General features: G+C 48.6%; 1 protein-coding gene across 2 annotated transcripts; it reads right to left on the bottom strand.

The window, feature by feature from the left end:
* Positions 1-2,190: 2,190 nt before the first annotated feature.
* Positions 2,191-14,266, bottom strand: LOC101555539 (olfactory receptor 10AC1-like). Of its 2 annotated transcripts, none has more exons than XM_055124159.1 (2): positions 14,052-14,266; positions 2,191-4,297 (listed from the first exon to the last, which is right to left on the bottom strand). In XM_055124159.1, exon 2 carries the CDS (start codon positions 4,169-4,171, stop codon positions 3,401-3,403), a length of 771 nt encoding a protein of 256 aa, XP_054980134.1. In that variant the 5' UTR covers positions 4,172-4,297; positions 14,052-14,266; the 3' UTR covers positions 2,191-3,400. The 2 variants fall into 2 exon arrangements, with proteins under 2 accessions (XP_054980134.1, XP_054980133.1); XM_055124158.1 differs by having other exon boundaries at positions 2,191-4,365.
* Positions 14,267-19,187: the final 4,921 nt, after the last annotated feature.

Below are 19,187 nucleotides of genomic sequence, written 5' to 3' on the forward strand. Positions count from 1 at the left end.
GCCCAAAACAGTAACAAGTCTCACAATGGAGACATTACTGGTGCCCGCTCGAGCAAATCGATGAGCAAGGGGATGACAGTGACAGTGACAGTGGCAGTGCTTGAATCTTACTGATTACCAAGAGGGATCCTATATATTAATGAAGCAAATATATATCTCATGCAGTACCTGTTAGTTTTTGTTTTACCATTTCCATTTTCATTTTGCTAAAGGCAGTCTCCCATAAATAAAGTTTTCTTTTGTGGGGCGGGGGTGCAGACAGGGACTTCCTGGTAGGGCTGGGGACTCCTCCTGACTTGGGGTGACTTGCTCCTACCAGCACTTAGTGGGTCCAGGGTTCAAATCTTGGCCTCCTGCATGTCAGGCATGTGCTCAGTGCACGTGGGAAAACAGAGAATCAGAGTCGGGGTGTCTGTACTGTCGTCCCAGCCCAGACTTTTGAAAACCTAATGAATAAATGACACAGTTCATGTCAACTTGACATTTCTTCCTTCAGTGCTGCAGTGCTCAGATTCCTACCTCGAAGGCCTCTCTTTGTTCTTCCTATTGCCATGTGCTTTATTCCAGTTGCCACTGTAAACGCCTTCTAGAATGATTCTCTCGCTCAGATCTGCTGTCTCACATGTTTGCAGTGAACGGTGCATCTGAGCACTCTGCCAACTTAACCAGCACTGACCCTTCCACCTTGTTCGGAAAGCAAGGTGGTTAGTCTTCCTGATGTCACCGCGTCAGGGAGTCCAACCTGTCATCATTCCCAAACACGTCCACTTTCTCTTTTATCCATAAGCATCTAATCTGAACTAAATTATAGTTACCTCGCAGATATTCCCCAACTTGAGGAAATTGTCCTCCCCAGTTCTCTATCCATTTCCCTACATTTCAGTGACCACAAGCCAAGAGTGGGCCAACTCCATCTCTAACTTGTATTTCTTGCTTCCTAAGAAGTATGCATTTTATTATATTCTTTCTTAATTCACTTTCTATATATAAGTGTGTTCAGATCAGACCATAAGCCTTCCCCTGCTTAAATATCTTAAATGGTAGTTATTTCTATTCCTTCTCCCACTTTTCTTCAAGGTGAAATCCAAACTTTTCCATTTACCTTACAAAGTTTGCAGGAGCATGCTTCGATTTGCCCTTCTAGTATAATCTTTAATTTGGGCTGTACACAATATTCTCACCACCCCACCCATCACCACCAGTAAGAACCGGTCCTTGAGAGACTAGGGATGTGAGCACAGTAGGGTTAGGAGATTGGCTTTCCCTTTAGGAGATCCTGGGTTCAATCCCTGGCACCACAAACCCAAAAAACACTCCCCCTTCCAAACAAACTTCTGGACTGTAACATTGACTCCACCGCTGGGCATTTGCACTTGCTGTTCTCTCTGCTGGACTCTCCTCTCTCAGAATCTTTGGCTTTAACTCTTTCTAGTTGCCTTTACATTTTACACATTATTTCTTTTCCAGGTGATCCTACTCCACCCTAACCCTACATTCAGGTTAAGTGCTTCCTGTAGGAGCTTTTACTTTTCCATCCAAGGACTTAGTCCAAAATAATGCAATTGCCTGTTTGTTAGTCTGAGTGCCCTCGTTTATTTCAAACTCCATAGGTTTTACCTGTATTTCTTCAGAAACTAAAGTGGACTAAAGTGCTAGGATTAAAGTGAAACTTTGATCACAGCGAGATACTTCATGGTCTCATTCTTAGCATGGAGCCATTATCCAGGAAACACTTATTTGTTCCACATATGGGCGAATGAATAAACCCTAGGATGTTCCGAGCCATAGCATTTGTACTTAAAGGTCTGTGCCAATTTGCTGCCTTTGATGTTGGTCAGTACATTAAAGGGATAAGCTGATGTTGCATCCAACACCAATGACCGCACCAGGGGCATTAGCTGTGCTTCACTTGCTCCCACTTCTGCATTCCCTTCACCCAGGGGTGTCTTCCCCCACCCCGTTGCCTTCCATCCTGTCCAGATTCTGCAGTTTCCCACTCCAGCATCCCTCTTGGTTCCATTTCCCTTAAGCCCCTGTTCACACCCTGCTCCAGACTCGACTCCCCCTCTCCCATGGCATCTGGAGCCCATTCTCCCACCCTGCCTGGGGGTGGGGAGGTGGGATGGGGAGGGCATATCTCATCATATCTCACTAAAAACCCTCCAGGTTCTGGAGCTGGGGACGGCCGGGGAGACCAGCGAGCCGAGCTCAGACCCACATGCCACCACGGAGCCCTGCTGTTCTCTCCCTCAACATCTGGCCCAGTTCCCGGGATGAGGCACGGCACACTGGTGTTCCTTCCGGCAGTGGCGTTTATTGCGGAACTTCACTCAGTACCGAACATCTTTGGGACAAGATTAGAGAGCATGAAACTAAGCGGTGCGTGTCTGGGGGCCCTTGCTGCAGCGGGTGGGCCCAGGACACCAGCGGGACAGGACGCTTTCACAGCTCTTGCGAAGCGGACCTGAGCGCCGCTCTCTGCGTTCACATAGGAAGAACCCAAGTTCACAGTCCTTGATTAAGCCAAGTCCTGAGAAAACCATGCCAACCCCTGGGCAGTTCATACTAGCTGACTTCTCCCGATAATACTGATCAGAGCAAGCTCATCTCGCCAAATGTTCTTTTCCTTCTTGGGGGCTGGAGTGATCGTGTAGCAGGCAGGGCATTTGCCTGGCATGTGGCCGGCCTGGATCTGACCCCCAGCACCCCCGATGGGCCCCCACCCCGCCCAAGCCCGCCAGCAGTGATGCCTGAGTGCAGAGTCAGGAGCAGCCCCCAGGACTGCTGGGTGTGGCTCCAAACAAAATAAACAAAATGTTCTTTTAATCCTGATCCCCAGTAAATCATTTGGGGGATGGAGAAACCTTGGGTGATGTTTACAGGGACCTTCCCAATATCGGACCCCCCTTCCCCCAGCTCTTTTATTCACTTCCGCTTCCGGCGTTCTTTGCCCTCTTCATCCTGCTGACCCCTCTCTCCTGCCAGCTCCGCCTGGCCCCGGGCATCCCCCTCTCCCTTCAAAAAGCAGCACTTGGGAGTGAGTCCATCCAGCCGTTTGTTTACTCAGACCCGGCCTTCCTTTCCCGGGGGCGGGGGCTGGGGGTGGGGGCGTCCTTCCGATTGCAAGCCCACCCTCGCCGCAGACCCCAGCTCGGGGAGAGCGGTCCCTCCAGGGAATGCCTGGACCCGCATCCTCCAGGACCACCCTTTCGGGGAGGGTGCAAAGAAGGGGCGCCCGCGGGAGCCTGGCTTGTGCACGGACGTTTCCAGAACCCGTGTTCCTCGCGCTCCCCCTGGTGGCGTCCCGGGTGCGGGGACCCCCCCACCCCCGTTGGCCACAGGGCCGCAGCCTCGGGCCCGCTGTCCCCCCCCACCCCGGGGCGTCCACTCGGGGGTCACCCTAGGCCCGGCGGCGCCCCAGCACCCTGCCGATGGCCGAGGTGATCTCGCGGTTGCGCAGGCTGTAGATGAGCGGGTAGAGCAGCGGCGTGACGTTGGTGTAGACGAGCGCCAGGACGCGGTCCCGCTGCGGGGTGTAGGCCGCCTTGGGGCGCACGTACATGTAGGTGGCGCAGCCGTAGTGCAGGAAGGTGACGGCCAGGTGCGAGGCGCAGGTGGAGGCGGCCTTGCTGCGGCCCTCGGGCGAGTGCAGGCGGCGCAGCGCGCCCGCGATGGCCCCGTACGACGTGAGGATGAGCGCCGAGGGCAGCAGCAGCAGCACCAGGCAGGCGCCCAGCAGCGGCAGCTCGTCCGCGTAGCTGCGCGTGCACGCCAGGTGCAGCAGCGCCGTGATGTCGCAGAAGAAGTGCACCAGCAGGCACGAGCCGCAGAAGGGCAGGTGGAAGACGGCCACCGTGAGCCCCACCGACACGGCCAGCCCCCCCAGGCAGCAGGCCAGCGCCATGCGCCCGCACAGCCCCGGCGTCACCAGCGCCGGGTAGCGCAGCGGGTGGCAGATGGCCACGTAGCGGTCGTAGGCCATCGCGGCCAGCAGGAAGCACTCGGTGCCGCCCAGCGCCACGAACATCTGCATCTGCACGGCGCAGCCCAGATAGGAGATGGGGCTGCCCGGGCCCCGCAGGGGCGCCGCCAGGTCGGCCAGCGAGCGGGGCACCACCACCAGCGAGTAGCAGAACTCGATGGCCGCCAGCTGGCACAGGAAGAGCAGCATGGGCGGCGGGTTGGGCGCCGAGGTCACGGCCACCAGGATGAGCAGGTTCCCGCCCAGCGTGGCCAGGTGCACGCCCAGCAGCAGCAGGAACAGCGCCGGCCGCAGGTGCGGGAACTCCGAGAAGCCCTGGAGGAGAAAGCCGCACGGGGAGGTGGCATTGCTGGGGCTGTCCATGCCCCGCCAGCCGGGGGCACCTGCGACAGAAACGAGGCGAGGGCGAGATGTGCGGTCCCCGTGGCGGATGAGAGGGTGGGGAGGGTGCGGAAGCAGGGGAGGGGTGTCTCCAGAGATCCGTCCCCACCCCTGCCCACCCGAGGGTCTCATTCATCTGTTCAGGAAAGGGGGACGTTGTTCTTGCTTACGGGTCGACCCCGGCCCGCGTGCTCCTTCCCAGGAGACCTTGACCTGTGTGCACCACTCCTTGCTATGCACCGTCCCCGTCTCTGCCCCCGAAGAATTCCCAGTCCTCTAGCTCCGGCTCTTACTTTGTAGGTTCCACAGGGCTCCGGAGCATCATACACACACACACACACACACACACGTCCCGGTCTCTGCCCCCAAAGAATTCCCAGTCCTGTAGCTCTGGCTCTTACTTTGTAGGTTCCACAGGGCTCCGGAGCATCACACACACACACACACACACACACACACACACACACACACACACACACATGTCCCGGTCTCTGTCCCCAAAGAATTTCCAGTCCTCTAGCTCCGGCTCTTACTTTGTAGGTTCCACAAGGCTCTGGAGCATCACACACACACACACACACACACACACACACACACACACACACACTCTCACACACGCCCTCCACCTGAGCATCCCAGGCAGAAGCTGCCTCTGTTGCCTTTCCTCACACCTCACTTCTGTTCCCTGTGGTTGGTCAGAAAGAAAAGGCAGGCCAGAATGAGCATCTTCCTCGAGCGTCCCAGCTTGGGAGGGGAGGGAGGACTGCAGAGAGCGACGCTGTCCTCAGAAATCCAGAAGGGCCGAGAGAGAACACAGCAGGCAGAGCACTTGCCTTGCAGATGCCCACCTAGGTCATTTTCCCAGGACCCTGCATGGTCCCCCGCTGCTATCAGAGATCTAGAACAGGGTCTGGAGAGATAATAAGCGGGCAGGGCACTTGCCTTGCTAATGTAGCCCACCTAGGTTCATTCCCCAGGACCTCATATGGTCCCCACAACCTCTCCAGGAATGATCTTTGGGTGCAGGGCCAGGAGTAAGCCCTGTGGCCCAAACACCAATTGAAAAAATAAAAAAGAAAAAAATTCAGAATGGAATCTGCATACTGGAGGCTGAATCTAGAACTTTCCATGACCCCCTAGGTGGTGATTAAAAGAGGGGTCATTGGGATCAATCTGTCAGTCCATGTTGATTTAAGTCAGTGCCAGGCAGGGAGGCGGCGGGGAGGGCTAGTGGGCGGGCCTGGCAGGGCGCACCAGGAACAAGCCGTCCCTCGCCCTTTTTTTAATGCTCCGTCAACATGAGAAAAGGGATGTGGATTTGTTCTAACTCGCCCTTCTGAGCTCCGCTGCATTCCACACTCGCTGCCTGCACATCGCTTCTTTCGAAGCATCATCTGGTGAGTCACTTGCAGCAGCGTTTGGAAAACACTGGTAGCATGTAGGGCGATGGCAAATGTTCTGAAACTCAGGAGTGGGTGAGCTGCGGGAGCTCAGAGACTCCAGGACTTGCGCACTGGGGGAGGATGTTTGTTTTTCCAGGACTTACAGATGCGGTTGTTTTTTAAACTGCTTTTTTAAAAATAACAGGGCCCGCCCCCAGCAGGACTGGAAGGCCTTGGGATACGGGGGATGGAATCCAGGGCTCTGTACGCGGAGTATGTGATCTAGCGCTGAAACTCTCTCTCTGGCGCCTCTCTATTTAAAAAACTTTTTTTTAAATAAAAATGACAAACTCACCTCTTATTTCTTCCAAGTGAGTCTGAGTCACTGTTGATAACCAATATTGGAGCCTGTGCAAAGTTGTTTTGCCATAACCTACCCATAGGGGACGCGAACTATACAGCGGGGCCAAAAAAAAAAAAAAAACAAACGGGCAAATCCAAGGAAGGATCTGGAAGGAGAGCAAAGGGCTTGGCTTGTGCCACCTCATGTCCTTATTGGGAAGAGAATTCCGAAGGTTAGTATTTATCAGTGTCATCCGTGTTCCCTCATCTGAGGAGAGCACCTTAAGCAAATGTTTTCAGTCTCTTGACGGGTGAGGCAGGGGTGGGGGGATTCGGGACTGCGGGTGGGGGCACAGAATTGCTCCCCTCTACTTCACAGACCCCATTCTCACTTGTCTCTGGTTGCGCTTCAATCTATTGAGCACATTTCACAAACCTGCATTGGGCGTTTGTTTTTTTTTTTTTGGGGGGGGGGGTGCAGGGCTGCGAGCCGGAAGAGGAGCTAGCAGGGTGGGCACTGGGGTATGGGTGGGGGGGCGGTCCTAGGGATTCACCCAGGATGAGACCCAAGAAGTCACAGTCAACTGTCTTCTATCTGCCTCAGTGCCCCCTGCGTTACTTGTCCCTTTCCAACCCCCTGGAGAAGGAGCAGAGGGGCGTTGAGAGAGAAACCGGCTCCTTAGCCCCTCCACGTCCCCCCTGCACAGAGATGGAGAAGATGGGAAAGTCTGAGCAAGGGCACCGGGAGCTAAAGGCTCTGAGTGTGCCACATTCAGCGAACCAGGTGGTGCCAAGGTAGCCAGAGAACGCGATGCCAGCGAAAGGACACTGAGGAGAGCTCTGAAGGGCTTTGGGGAAGAGTTGTAGGCATGTAAGTTAGAAATCACTTTTCTTAAGTATCACTGTATCACTGTCATCCCATTGTTCATGGATTTGTTTGAGCGGGTGCCAGTAACGTCTCCATCCATCCCTGTCACGTGCCAGTGTAGCCCCGTGGCATATTGGGGGCTCTTTCCGGATCAGGGGAATGAGGACCGTCATTGTTACTGTTTCTCAAATAAAAAAGCTTTCTCAAATATAAATATGTAAATGCCACCGATTAACCAACCAAGGGACCTGGGAGGTGGCAAAGGGGTGGGGGGGCATGCTTTGTATTGGGAGAACCCGGGTTTGAGCCCTGGCACCTCATTATGGCCCCCCAACTTTCTACTGCTACGAGTAACCCTGGTGTTCCCTGAGCATTGCTGGCGCACCCTTGGGTCCTCACATTATCCCCCCTCCCGAGCCCCCCCCCCGTTGTCCTGTTATTTCTGGGAGTGGTCCTCAGCCCCCCTGAGCATGGCCTGAGAGGACTCTGACCTCATCCCTGTCGTGGCTTTAGCATCTCGGACTCAATCGCCTGCCCAATGTTCATGGGGATTTGCTCCTTTTGAGCGAGTTTCAAGATGACCTTCCAGCTGCCTGGGTTGACGCTAAGCTCCCTGTGGCGAGTCTGTGGAGTGTGGTCTGGACCCAGCGGCACAGGCTGGGAGCTGGCTGGCAATGCATGACCTCAGGTCTCACCCGGGGTCTATGGTCTGAGAAGCTGTCCTGTAAGAAGCAAGACTCCAACTCACTCTGCTAGATGCGGTCTATGAAGCTTTCATTTCCACTCCGAAGTGCATGCAAGAATATGGGCCCAAATAACCCAGCTCTCCTGTCTAAAAAAAAAAGTAAAAGAAAAATAATATATTGTCAGGGGCTGGAACAATAGCACAGCGGTTAGGGCGTTTGCCTTGCATGCTGCCGACCCAGGTTCAACTCCCAGCATCCCATATGGTCCCCTGAGCACCGCCAGGAGTAATTCCTGAGTGCAGAGCTAGGAGTAACCCCCGTGTATTGCCGGGTGTGACCCAAAAAAAGCAAAAAAAAAATGATAATATATTGTCTTGGCACCAGAGCCATAGTACAGTGGGGAGGATGTTTGCCTTGAGTGGCCAACCCGGGTTCAATCCCCAGCAAACCATATGGCCCCTGAGCACCGCCAGGAATAATTCTTAGGTGCAGAGTCAAGAGTAAGCCCTGAGCATCGCCAGGTGTGACCCAGGAAGCAAATTGATTAATTAGTTAGTTAATGTTTTCCTTTTGGAAGGGGCAGAAGGAACAGGCACTTTTATCAGCTCAGCTCAATCCGTTCCAACTCTGCCTCCCATTTTAGCAGGAAAAGTTTCAGAGGGAAAAGAAAACCCCTCCAGGCGTGTCCCAGCCACTCTCTGGACACAGGGGACCGTCTCACTCCTCCTGCTGACGAGTAGCATCAACAGCGGTGGCTCTGCTCCAGCGCGTGCAGGGCAAAGCTCATAGGAGTTCCCGCTTTTAACTCGCTTAACCTGAGACAGGAGACAAAGGCAGACAAAACGCTACGGACCTCAGTGGTAAGAAAGCGTCTTCCATGGCCCAGCAACCTCGACTCCAACAGTCTCTGATCTCAGCCAAGGCACACAGCTCACCTCGAGACTGTTTATTCCCTCTAGAACACACCCCTTACCTCTTGCCACTTCTACCGCCTCCCTCTGCCCAGAAACGAAATGCCAGCACTCTGCTAGGCGTTTCTGTCCTCGAGTTCCCTCTGCCGTCTTTCCTCTTGGGGACATGTGGATGGGAGCGGCGGTACAGATAAACTAGGAGAGCAAATCTAAAAATAATTTCTCCTTCGCTCTGACATTCATCGCTGCTTTTGTTATTGTCCTGGCAGCTCTGCGTTCCTTAATTGTGGAAGGATCCAGGGAGCACTCACAGAGCAGGGGCTGGCGGCTGGCCCGGGACATCTGGATGCGGCTGGAACCGCATGGAGCCAGGGCTGTGGTTCTGGAATTGGTTTTCCACTTTGCGGAATCAGTATAATTATCTTGCACAATGCAGTTTTTTTAATCGGTCATTTCAACAGTCTGGGAAGCACTTCTGAAGAGAGCAGGGCGAGAGCACGGTGCAGGGGGAGCCCTGGGCTTGCTCCCTGGTACCACACACCCCTGTTAGCCCCATCACCACCAGCTGTCGTCCTGGAGGCCCCTGAGATGAGCTGCAAGGCTGCATTGCCTGGTGCAAGCACTGATCCATCCGGCCTGGCTGACTGCTCAGGTATGACCTCAGCACTGCCCCCCACTACTGCTAAGAAGGCTTTCCCTTACCCCCGGCAAAAAAGAAACAATGTCGGGGATGGAGCAATAGCACAGCGGGGAGGGCGTTTGCCTTGCATGAGGCCAACCCAGGTTCTATTCCCAGCATCCCATAGGGTCCCCTGAGTACCGCCAGGAGTAATTCCTGAGTGCAGAGCCAGGAGTAACCCCTGTGCATCGCCAGGTGTGACCCAAAAAGAAAAAAAAAAGAAACAATGTCCCTGTAGGAGGCCAGACCACCATAAAGAGAGATTGTAGGGAATGGCAGACACGAAAGGCTCCTCCAGGGCTTGAGGGTTCAGTGATGCTGAATTTGAATGGAATGTCATGATCCAATGGCCCAGACTCTCAAGATCTACCAACTGAGCGAGGAGGGGAGGAGGGTCACACATCCAGCCCAGGCTCTTGCCCCAGCCCATTGGCAACAGCTGTGAACTTGAGCCTGGATCTCCAGCTTCTGCTCGATGATCTTAATTCTGCCAAAATTGTCTACCAGTCTAAACTTGAGCGTATTGATCTAGAATGACCATTTCTTTAAAAAATAAAGCACAGGAGGGGGGGCCACAGAAAAATCAAACTATTTTTCACATGATGATAAATTTAGAAAATTAAAAATCCTTCTGAATATTTTTTTACTTGACTTAATCGCCTTTCCGTCTCTGGTCTGTGAATCCCTACAAATTGTTCTAACATTCATGGCGATCCTGTGCTTCTCTGTGGGAGACACACACATTATGACTTTAAAGACATTTTTCCTTTGTCCTTTGTGAAGTAGAAAAGGTTCCCAAAGTCTAAGGTTTTGCTTTGGTTTTTCTTTTTTGGATGATTCTTAATTTGGGGTGGGGACAAGTTAATGAACACTTCTAAAGTTTTGCTTTCCTCACTGTTGAGTGGGAGTAACAAAAGAGGGCTGTGAAGATTCATGAGGTAGCAAATGAAAACTAATACTCAACCCCCACATGGTAGGTGCACAACAGGGAAACTATGTTCAGCTTCTTTCTGTCCTTTATAAGTTGACAAAGTTGAGTTATGTTTCCTCTTAGTGTTCGTGACCCCTTGGTTGTATCCTTTAGTGCTTTATCTGTCTTGTGGGGATCCAAGAACATTTAGTGCTCCAATGTAAACACACACAGGCAGACAAATAGACATATGGATGAGTCTACCTCTCCTCTTCCTTCTCCTCCCTCCTCCCTTTCTTTTTCTCCATCTCCTCCCTCATTTTTCTTTCTTCTTCTTCCTCCTCCTCCTCCTCCTCCTCCTCTTCCTCCTCCTCCTCCTCCTCCTCCTCCTCCTCCTCCTTCTTCTTCTTCTTCTTCTTCTTCTTCTTCTTCTTCTTCTTCTTCTTCTTCTTCTTCTTCTTCTTCTTCTTCTTCTTCTCTTAGTTCTACCATGTACTTTCTATGACTAATTAGACTATAAAAGAAGACAAATGGATCAAAATTCCAGCTCCAAACACCAGCCACATTGTCATTTGGTGATGGTGGTGGTGATGTGCTCAATTTCTCTGAGCCTCAGTCTCTTTTAGTCTAGTTCAAAGTGGTGCTGGAAGCAAGTATTATACCAAGAAATGCCAGCAAGTAGTGTCAGACTCCCCCCAATGCAACAAGAACTAGATTATTAGGCATGTCATGCAATACTACATGAGCTGTTCACGTTAGCCTTTGGGCGCTATCTGTGTAGAAATGGACAACTGTCCTAACTTAAAATAATTCCTTTTCTGTGTCTTTTCCTTATTGTATGATAGAGACTTTGAAATGAGGTTATTTATCTATGTTTGCCTTATGCTATATTTCAAATATAGGTTGGTTTTCTGATGCAATATCTCTTGAAAACATACAACTTTTAGTGGTAGCTTTTCATCAGTGCTAATTACTTTGAGAAGCTAGGTATCATCCATGCATATAGAAATTTCACAGCCACATCCTTTTCCAGTCCTTTATGATCTCAGTTGGACCCTGAAACAGGTGCTTCTTTTTTGGGGGGGGGGTCACACCCGGCAATGCACAGGGGTTACTCCTGGCTCTGCACTCAGGAGTTACCCCTGGCGGTGCTCAGGGGACCATATGGGATGCTGGGAATCGAACCTGGGTCGGCCGCATGCAAGGCAAACGCCCTACCCGCTGTGCTATTGCTCCAGCCCCCAAACAGGTGCTTCTTTACTTATGGATTTTCTTTCTCCAGCAAGTTCCTTTACACAAACCCATTGACTGAATCTTTGAGGACTCAATTTGGTCGGATGACTTAGCGCATGCATTTGAGAACCCAAAAGAAATCCTTTCAGAACTTTGGCACCGACAGAGCGGGATAGCACAGAGATACCACACAGTGGAGGAGGTCTAATAGACAGCAGTGAAATGATTGTAACCTCGTGGCGTTTGGTCGGGCGTGACAATTTCCCTTTGAAGAGGGGTGAACAAGCATTCCTAAGACATATAGTGGCCTACACCGAAGTGACCTCAAAAAAGGAATCAATCGCTACGAGACACTCTTTGTTAGTTTCTTGTGGCATCAGCGCCCCCTAAAATCATTTGAATAGCTTCTCTCGAGGATATTTTCCTTACACACATTTTTGCTTCCCCTCTTCCTGGTGTTTCTGAAGTATTTAGGGACCCTTTACAGTCTGGCTCTTTTCTATGTTTCTATCTGGTTCTCTCTCAGGGCTGACTATAGTTTCATGGCCAGTCTTTCCATTCTCTCTCTCTCTCTCTCTCTCGGTCAGTTGGTTGCCCTGGGTTTGGGGTTCTGCCCAGTAGTTCTTCTCAGGTTTCTTGACAATTCCAACTTAGAGCAGAGTATGTGCTTGTGTCTCGAGCTGCTTAAATGGTCCCACAGTTTGTTTTCTTTTCTTTAAAAATCAATTGTGGGATTAGGATTTTGAGTAATATATCACTGCAGGCTTCCTGCTCTTTTTTCATTTTCATCTGGAGAAAAGCTTGGAACTGTAAGAATCTAGGAATCCCACTGATTTTAGAGCTGGCGCTGTGCCTTTGATGCTTTTAAAGAAACCCCTTGCCTGAAGGAAACGCTGCCCATTCACAGTACCCAGGCTTCTGCTGGAGGAAGAGGAGTAAGCATCTAACATGAGCACTTTAATCCTCCACATCAAATTTGTCGGCAAAGGCACTGCCCCTGTCCCAGTTCTAGGATGGTGGAGGTCAGAGACAGCATGCATAAATGCATGAAACCATTTGGAAAAGGACTCCAGGCCTGACGGTCAGTGACTTTATCTACTAGGAAAACAAACAACCCCATCAGTGTCCTTGCTATATAAAGAAATGAATTTGTTCCCAAAATGTCTTTTTAAAATCCGCTTTCACTTTTTCATGAAGTCCGTTGAACAGACTTTAAATGCTTTGAATTTCTAAACTGTGTCTCGTGCTACAAAAATCACAAGAGGACTGCACATTAGGACCCCAGATGAGCACTCCTTATAAAAAATGTATTGCAAATCATAATGCCCCAAAGAGGCGGCGGCGGGGGGGGGGGGAGAGACAGAGAGACAGAGACAGCAAGACAGCGACTGAGAGATAGAGAGAGACAGACAGAGAAATGAGAGAAACAGACAGACAGACAGACAGAGAGAAAGAAGGAAAGTGCTTGCCTAAAGACAGACTGAAGGTGGTGGGAGAAAAACTGGGGACATTGGTGGTGGGAAGTGTACACTTGAGGGATGGGTGTTAAAATGCTGTATGAGTGAAACCTGACCATGAACAGCTTTGTAACTCTGTATCTCATGGTGATTCTATTAAAAAAATTTTTTTAAGGGGGCCATATCTGTTTGTGTTTGGCTATAGACTAAGGAAAGAGTCAAGGCATGAGGAATTGGATGAGGAATCAGGCAGTCTCAGGGTTTTTTCATGAGTCATTAAAATAAAAAAAAAACAAGAGAGAGAGATGGGAGGGTACTGGTGAGCAAAAACAATAGTTGGTTTTCTGGAAAAGAGCACAGCTGATATCTTGGGGATACGATTTCAGAACGTCACAGCCCTCAGACAACTAATCACTTATGAGAGTGGTGTACCCTAAGTTTTGCTAGAGAAACTCTTCCTAATGAGCTCTTGCTCTACCCTCCTACTGATTATCCCCAAGAACCTAGAAAGACCAATACATGACGAGCGAGATGAAATGAAACAGAAATAGACAGTTAAACTAGACAGATGAAAAAGAATAAGATTTGGTTGGTCCACGTGTGGATTCTGATGGGGGCCAAGTCCTGTGGTTGGTGTGGCCAGGGGCGTGGGGAGCAGTAACTGGTCACGCAGGAGTCAAGTGTTTGTATCCCGTGAAGCTCGGTAATCATCGCGGGTATTTCTGCACCACTTGTTCTTCTGCCTCTAAGGGGTAAGCAACAGCATTTCCCCCGTTCTGTTCTCACATTACTCTGTGGAGCGAGCACGGAATTGCTTGCCTATTACCATGAAAACCTCTGTGCCCTCGAGACGGCCGACCGCTTCCTATTTTCAGACAAGAGGCTAGGGCAGCGAGATGCATCGGGGACAGAGACATCTGATAAAAATAGAAGCAGAATCCAGAAGTCCTGAGCATACAGCTGCCCCTTCCCTCGCCCCAAGGCCAAAGATCCCCACCCACTTGACCACCTCGGATGCCATGTGCTCTGCCTTCTACCCATGTGAGGCTCAGGGTCCTGCAGAGGAGGCTGGAGATAAAGGCTTTCTCCAAAGTACTTCTTTTCTGGTAAACCAAATCAGGCTATATTATGATTTCTGTTAAGTATTTCAATGCTCTTCTCTGGATGTTTCTTTTGCTCCCTCTGCCCACCTTCCCGGTCAGTGCCAGGGTGCTCCTTACCTGCTTTGATGTGACTAGAGTGCTTGGAGATGGCTAGAGAGAAGAGAAGATTCGAAGAATCATGGGCCACACAGAAATCAGGAGACTTGGCTTTGGGGTGGGCACTGTCGATGAGAAAGAGGGTTTGGAAGATGAAAAGACAGAGAGAGAGAGAAGCAGTGTGCGGTGGAACTTGTAGCGGAGCGCCTGCAGATTCTGATTAGCAGTGTTGGCCGGTCTATAATCTTAACTTGCTTTATGTCTCTGGAGAGGTGGGGGGCCAGGGAGGCGAGGATTCTACCAGCACCTTCCGGAGGGAGGGAGGAGAGCAAGTGAAAGCATCTATGATTAATTCACTTGCCACCAACTCCCTCCTTGAGGCTGAAGACCGAGGAGGGACTTGGCACACGTGTAAATGACTCAGCGGAGAGTCATTTACACGACTTAGACCCAAGGAGACTTAGACCCAAAGAGAAACGAGCCTTTCCCTCTCATGCTGCCCACCTGCCCAGGGCACCGCCTGCCCCACAGGTGCCACCCTTCCTTTCCCTAGGGTGCTCCTGCTTATCTCTCGTCACACCAATTCCCATCTCTGCACCCTGGACCAGCTGGCAGCTCTATAGTCTGTGTGAAGCGTCGGGGCTCAACAGAGCTAAGAGGTCACACCTTGTCAAAGGGCTGGAGCAGTAAACTGACCATTGACATGGATGGATACATCTACTCGGGGAACTCTAAGCTGGTCAAAACTTGCAGAAAACTGCACCAAGTCTCTCTGGGGGGATGCCCCTTACCTTAGACAGTGCTGGTCCCTCCAGTTGGGAGCTGAAAACTTGATCTTGAGGGTTGGCTTATTAAGCTGCATGTCCAGGAATACATGCGCTCCATTTGTTCTAGTTCCTTTACTCTCTCACTCATTCGTGGGTTCAACAATTCAGCACGTGTTTGTTGAGTGTCTGCTATATGTTAGGTACCAGGGCATGTATCCGGGAGCAAAACAGATAGAAGTTCTCATGAAACATCTAGTCTAGAGAGATGAGAGACAGAAGCTAAATTAGGTAAATGAAATATCATATTTGAAAGTGATGAGTCCCATGGAGGAAAGAAAACAGAGGAAGATAGGAAATATGGGTTAATGGGCACATGCACTTTAAGTAGAAAGTTCAAGAAACGCTTTATTTTTTCATTTCTTTTATTTATTTTTAAATTTATTTATTTATTTAAATGAATCACCGTGAGATACAGTTACAGACTTACAAACGTTCATGATTGCATTCCAGTCAGACAATGTTCAAATACCCATCCCCCCACCAGTGCTCATTCCCCACCACCAATGTTCCCAGTCTCCCTCCTTCTATCTGCAACCCTCCCCACCCCCTGCCTCTGTGACAGGCACATTCTCGAGGAAAGCTTTAGTGGAGAGGTCACATTTGGTACAAAACTTGAAGGGAAAAAAATAGAACAACAACAAAAAATAACTTGAAGGAGGTAAAAAGTAGAACATGTGGATATCTGGGGGAAGAACGGTGCAGACCGGAGAACTGATTAATCAGAGTCCCTGAGTGCGGGACAGGCTTGACGTGTCTGAGGCACAATGAGGTCAGTGTGGATGGGGGAGTAGATACATGGAATAAGAGCAAGGGTGTCAGAAAGCGGAGGGTGGGCTGTTGGTAAGGGATGCCTCACAGGTGATTCCGAGAGTTTGGCTTTTCTGCTTTGTGAGATGGGGAACCTTTCTCTCTAATGGGACCCTCTGACCGCTGTGCTGAGAATGTTGGTAGGTGAGCAGGGTGCATGTGGAGAAACTGTTATGAGTGCATCAGATCAGCAGTACAAGTTTTGTGACATAGTTGGACACTGAATATGCTCTGCAGAATTTCCTGATGTCTTGGATGGGGGGTCTGAATGGGGAGAGTAAGAGAACTTTTATGTTTGTCTGAACGAGAGGAAGGTAGAGATGTCACTAGCTGAGATAAGGAAGGACTCAGGTGGATCAAGTCTGGGGAAGAGGAGAGATCAGAAGCTCAGTGAGGCTTCTTCCAAATGACAGGTCTAGTAGACACCCAGGTGGGTCTGTCTAACTGGAAATTGGGCTTCAGATCTGCTCCAAGGGATGGATACATATGAGGTCATCAATGATAGATAGTACTTAACTTCATGAAGTTGGATGGCAATATGTATATGTATATATATGTATATGTATATATATGTATATGTATATATATATATATATATTCAGAAATTTCCTGGGTACTGGGAAATCCCAGTGTTAGGAGTTTAGTAGAATGACTTTAAAGAGCTTTATAAATAGATATTGTGTGTTGGGGGCAGGGGTGTCTAATTTTTCAGCCAAGCAAGTCATGAAAGCAAGCCATGTACTTGAGTCTGGTCTTAACTCTCCACTTGGACAGCTCGATGCTCAGAGAACATTTACATGAAAAATGATATGGTGGTATTGTTACTCTAGAAGAATGTCTTTCTCTATTGATGATAAACAATTCTTCCAATCTCAAGACAATTTTTTAATTTAAGCCATATGGGGTTTTGAATGTTGGTCATATGGGAGGCTGTGTTTAAGCCCTTCCATGTGCCCTTCTTCATGAAGTATAAGGAGTCACACCCCTGTCAGGAGGCTGGAGGTGACAGGAGAAATTGAACAAGAATTGGGATCCAAGTTCTGGATTCTAGAAGCCTAGGCTCTTATTTCAAATTTATCCCTTTATGGAAGTTTTAGAGTTCTTGATCCCATTTAATGTACTTCCCAAAGTATACTTTAGGACGCAATTTACATATTCTGAAAATTTTAATTCACACCAATAACGATACAAACTGGTCTAATTACCACATTCTGTTTTGAGATTTTATTTTTCATGACTTTATTTGACGTTTAATTGTAACTGGAACTGCACATATTTAATATATTAAATCTGATGAGTCTGTATGTGTATATATATCACCACCCAGAGTTTCCTCGGGTACCTGTATGTGTGTATACCCTCTCGATAATAAATTTTGAACTGTAAAATACTATTACTACTGCCTATAGGTGATGGGCTGGAGCAATAGCACAGTGGGTAGGGTATTTGCCTTGCACGTGGCCAACCCGGGTTAGATTCCTCCCTCCCTCTCAGAGAGCCCAACAAGCTACCCAGAGTATCTCGCCCACACAGCAGAGCCTGCGATTCAATATGCCAAAAACAGTAACAACAAGTCTTACAATGGAGATGTTACTGGTGCCCGCTCGAGCAAATTGATGAGCAATGGGATGACAGTGATACAGCAATAGATGATATGTTATACAACAGGTCTGTAGACTATCCATCACGCTAAACCCAAAATTTACATCCTATTAATAACAATGCCCTACTTTCCCTACCTCTGTCCTCTGACAACCATTATTACATTGTCTTTTTCTATGACTTAGATAGTTTTAGATTCTTCATGCAAGTGGAATTAAACAAAATTCTATCTATAGAAAATATTCTTTGACCCCATTTTCCCCTCCCGCTCCTATTTGTATGCTCTCAAAAAAGAAAAACCTCCAGAGTTGTTTATATTTGTTCCTTATATCTCCTCTTCTTTTGATATCTTTTGAATATAAAACATACACATTTCACTGATCTATGATTGACATGCAAAAAGTTGTTTGAGATTTAAAATGTCATCTTTAAAAAGCATTCTGTGCATTTTAAAGAGCTACAAAAATGTTAGTTACAATTACTTAATATATATATATTTGAGTTTGTACACATTTTATTATTATTATTATTATTTTTTAATTAGTTTATTTTTAATTAGAGAGTCATCATGAGGGTACAGTTACAGATCCATACATCTTTGTGCTCATGCTTCTCCCATACAAAGTTCGATAACCCATCCCTTCACCAGTGCCCATTCTCCACCACCCGTAAACCCAACATCCCTCCCCCCTCCCCAGTCCCGTCTCCCCCCACCCCACCCTGCCACTATATATTTTTTAAAAATTTTTTTATTGAGTCACCATGTGTACAATTACTTAATATATTAAGAAGCCATGAGCAATAGTTCTTTCCAACAAAGAACTCCTAGCCACCTTGCTGTGGCATGAAACTTCAGAGTTTTAGAGTTCTTGCTCCCATTTTTTTAAATGCACATAGTTTTCCCATCAGGTGAGAGCACATGAGAAGGGCCATGGTCTGGACAGGCCTCCCTGGCAGTCAAGACTTACGGAAATGATATCATGCACAAACAGCAGTGTGGTCATGATTTAAAATTTTGGAAACAGTGCCAAGAGGATCTTGGACATAATTTTCAGGATGTAAGCCTGAACTACTGGGAAGCAGACGGGTGATGAGTTTGGGGCTTTGTACATGTTTTCTTTGGCTGGGGGTTGGCTTTCTTTGAAGAGTTATGACAACACAAGGAATTCTGTTTGGGCCTTGGGATTCCTCAGATCGGTGGTGTCTCTGTTCCCTCTTGGAGGGTTACCGTGCATTTTCTCAGGCTTGGAATCCTGAGGGATCTGTGAACAGAGACTGGAAATACTTACATCACCTTCACATTCCTCAGCCGTTTGTCACCAGATTGCAAGGCAGCTAGCAGAAGGGCTGCTCCTGAAGAGAAAGATGCACTTCTCCCTGACTTCAGCAGACAGGAGGTTCATTAAATTACGGAATTTATCTATTGCCCTAAGGGGGAAAAGTTAATTTCTTTGGGGGTTTTTGGTAAATTTTCCATGTGTGTGGAGCGGTGGCAAGTTTCAGCCAATAGAAATGATATAAAAGGCAATAAAGGAAACCTAAAACATAAAAAGCAAGTATAATGATAATGATACCTTATTAAATCAAGAATCATAGAAAAGAAACAAGATAGATGATAACCAAAACACTATGATGATTCTTTGAAAATTATTAGTGAGTTATTTGAGCAATATTATCAAATTATTTGAGCAATATTATCCAAGGAATTTTAGAAAAGATGCCATTGCATTAGAATAAATTAATAAATTTAATGAAGAGGTAGAAAGTAAAACAATGTGAGGATTAAATATAACAAAATAACATTATTAGAAGCTATAATACAGTGGGTAGGGCACTTGTCTTGCTTGGGACCAACCTAGGTTTGATTCCTAACACAATATATGGCTCCTCAAGCTTTCCAGGGGTGATCCCTAAGCAGAGG

The sequence above is a fragment of the Sorex araneus genome, chromosome 1 (genome assembly GCF_027595985.1).
Source record: "Sorex araneus isolate mSorAra2 chromosome 1, mSorAra2.pri, whole genome shotgun sequence".
Classification (NCBI taxonomy): Eukaryota; Metazoa; Chordata; class Mammalia; order Eulipotyphla; family Soricidae; genus Sorex; species Sorex araneus.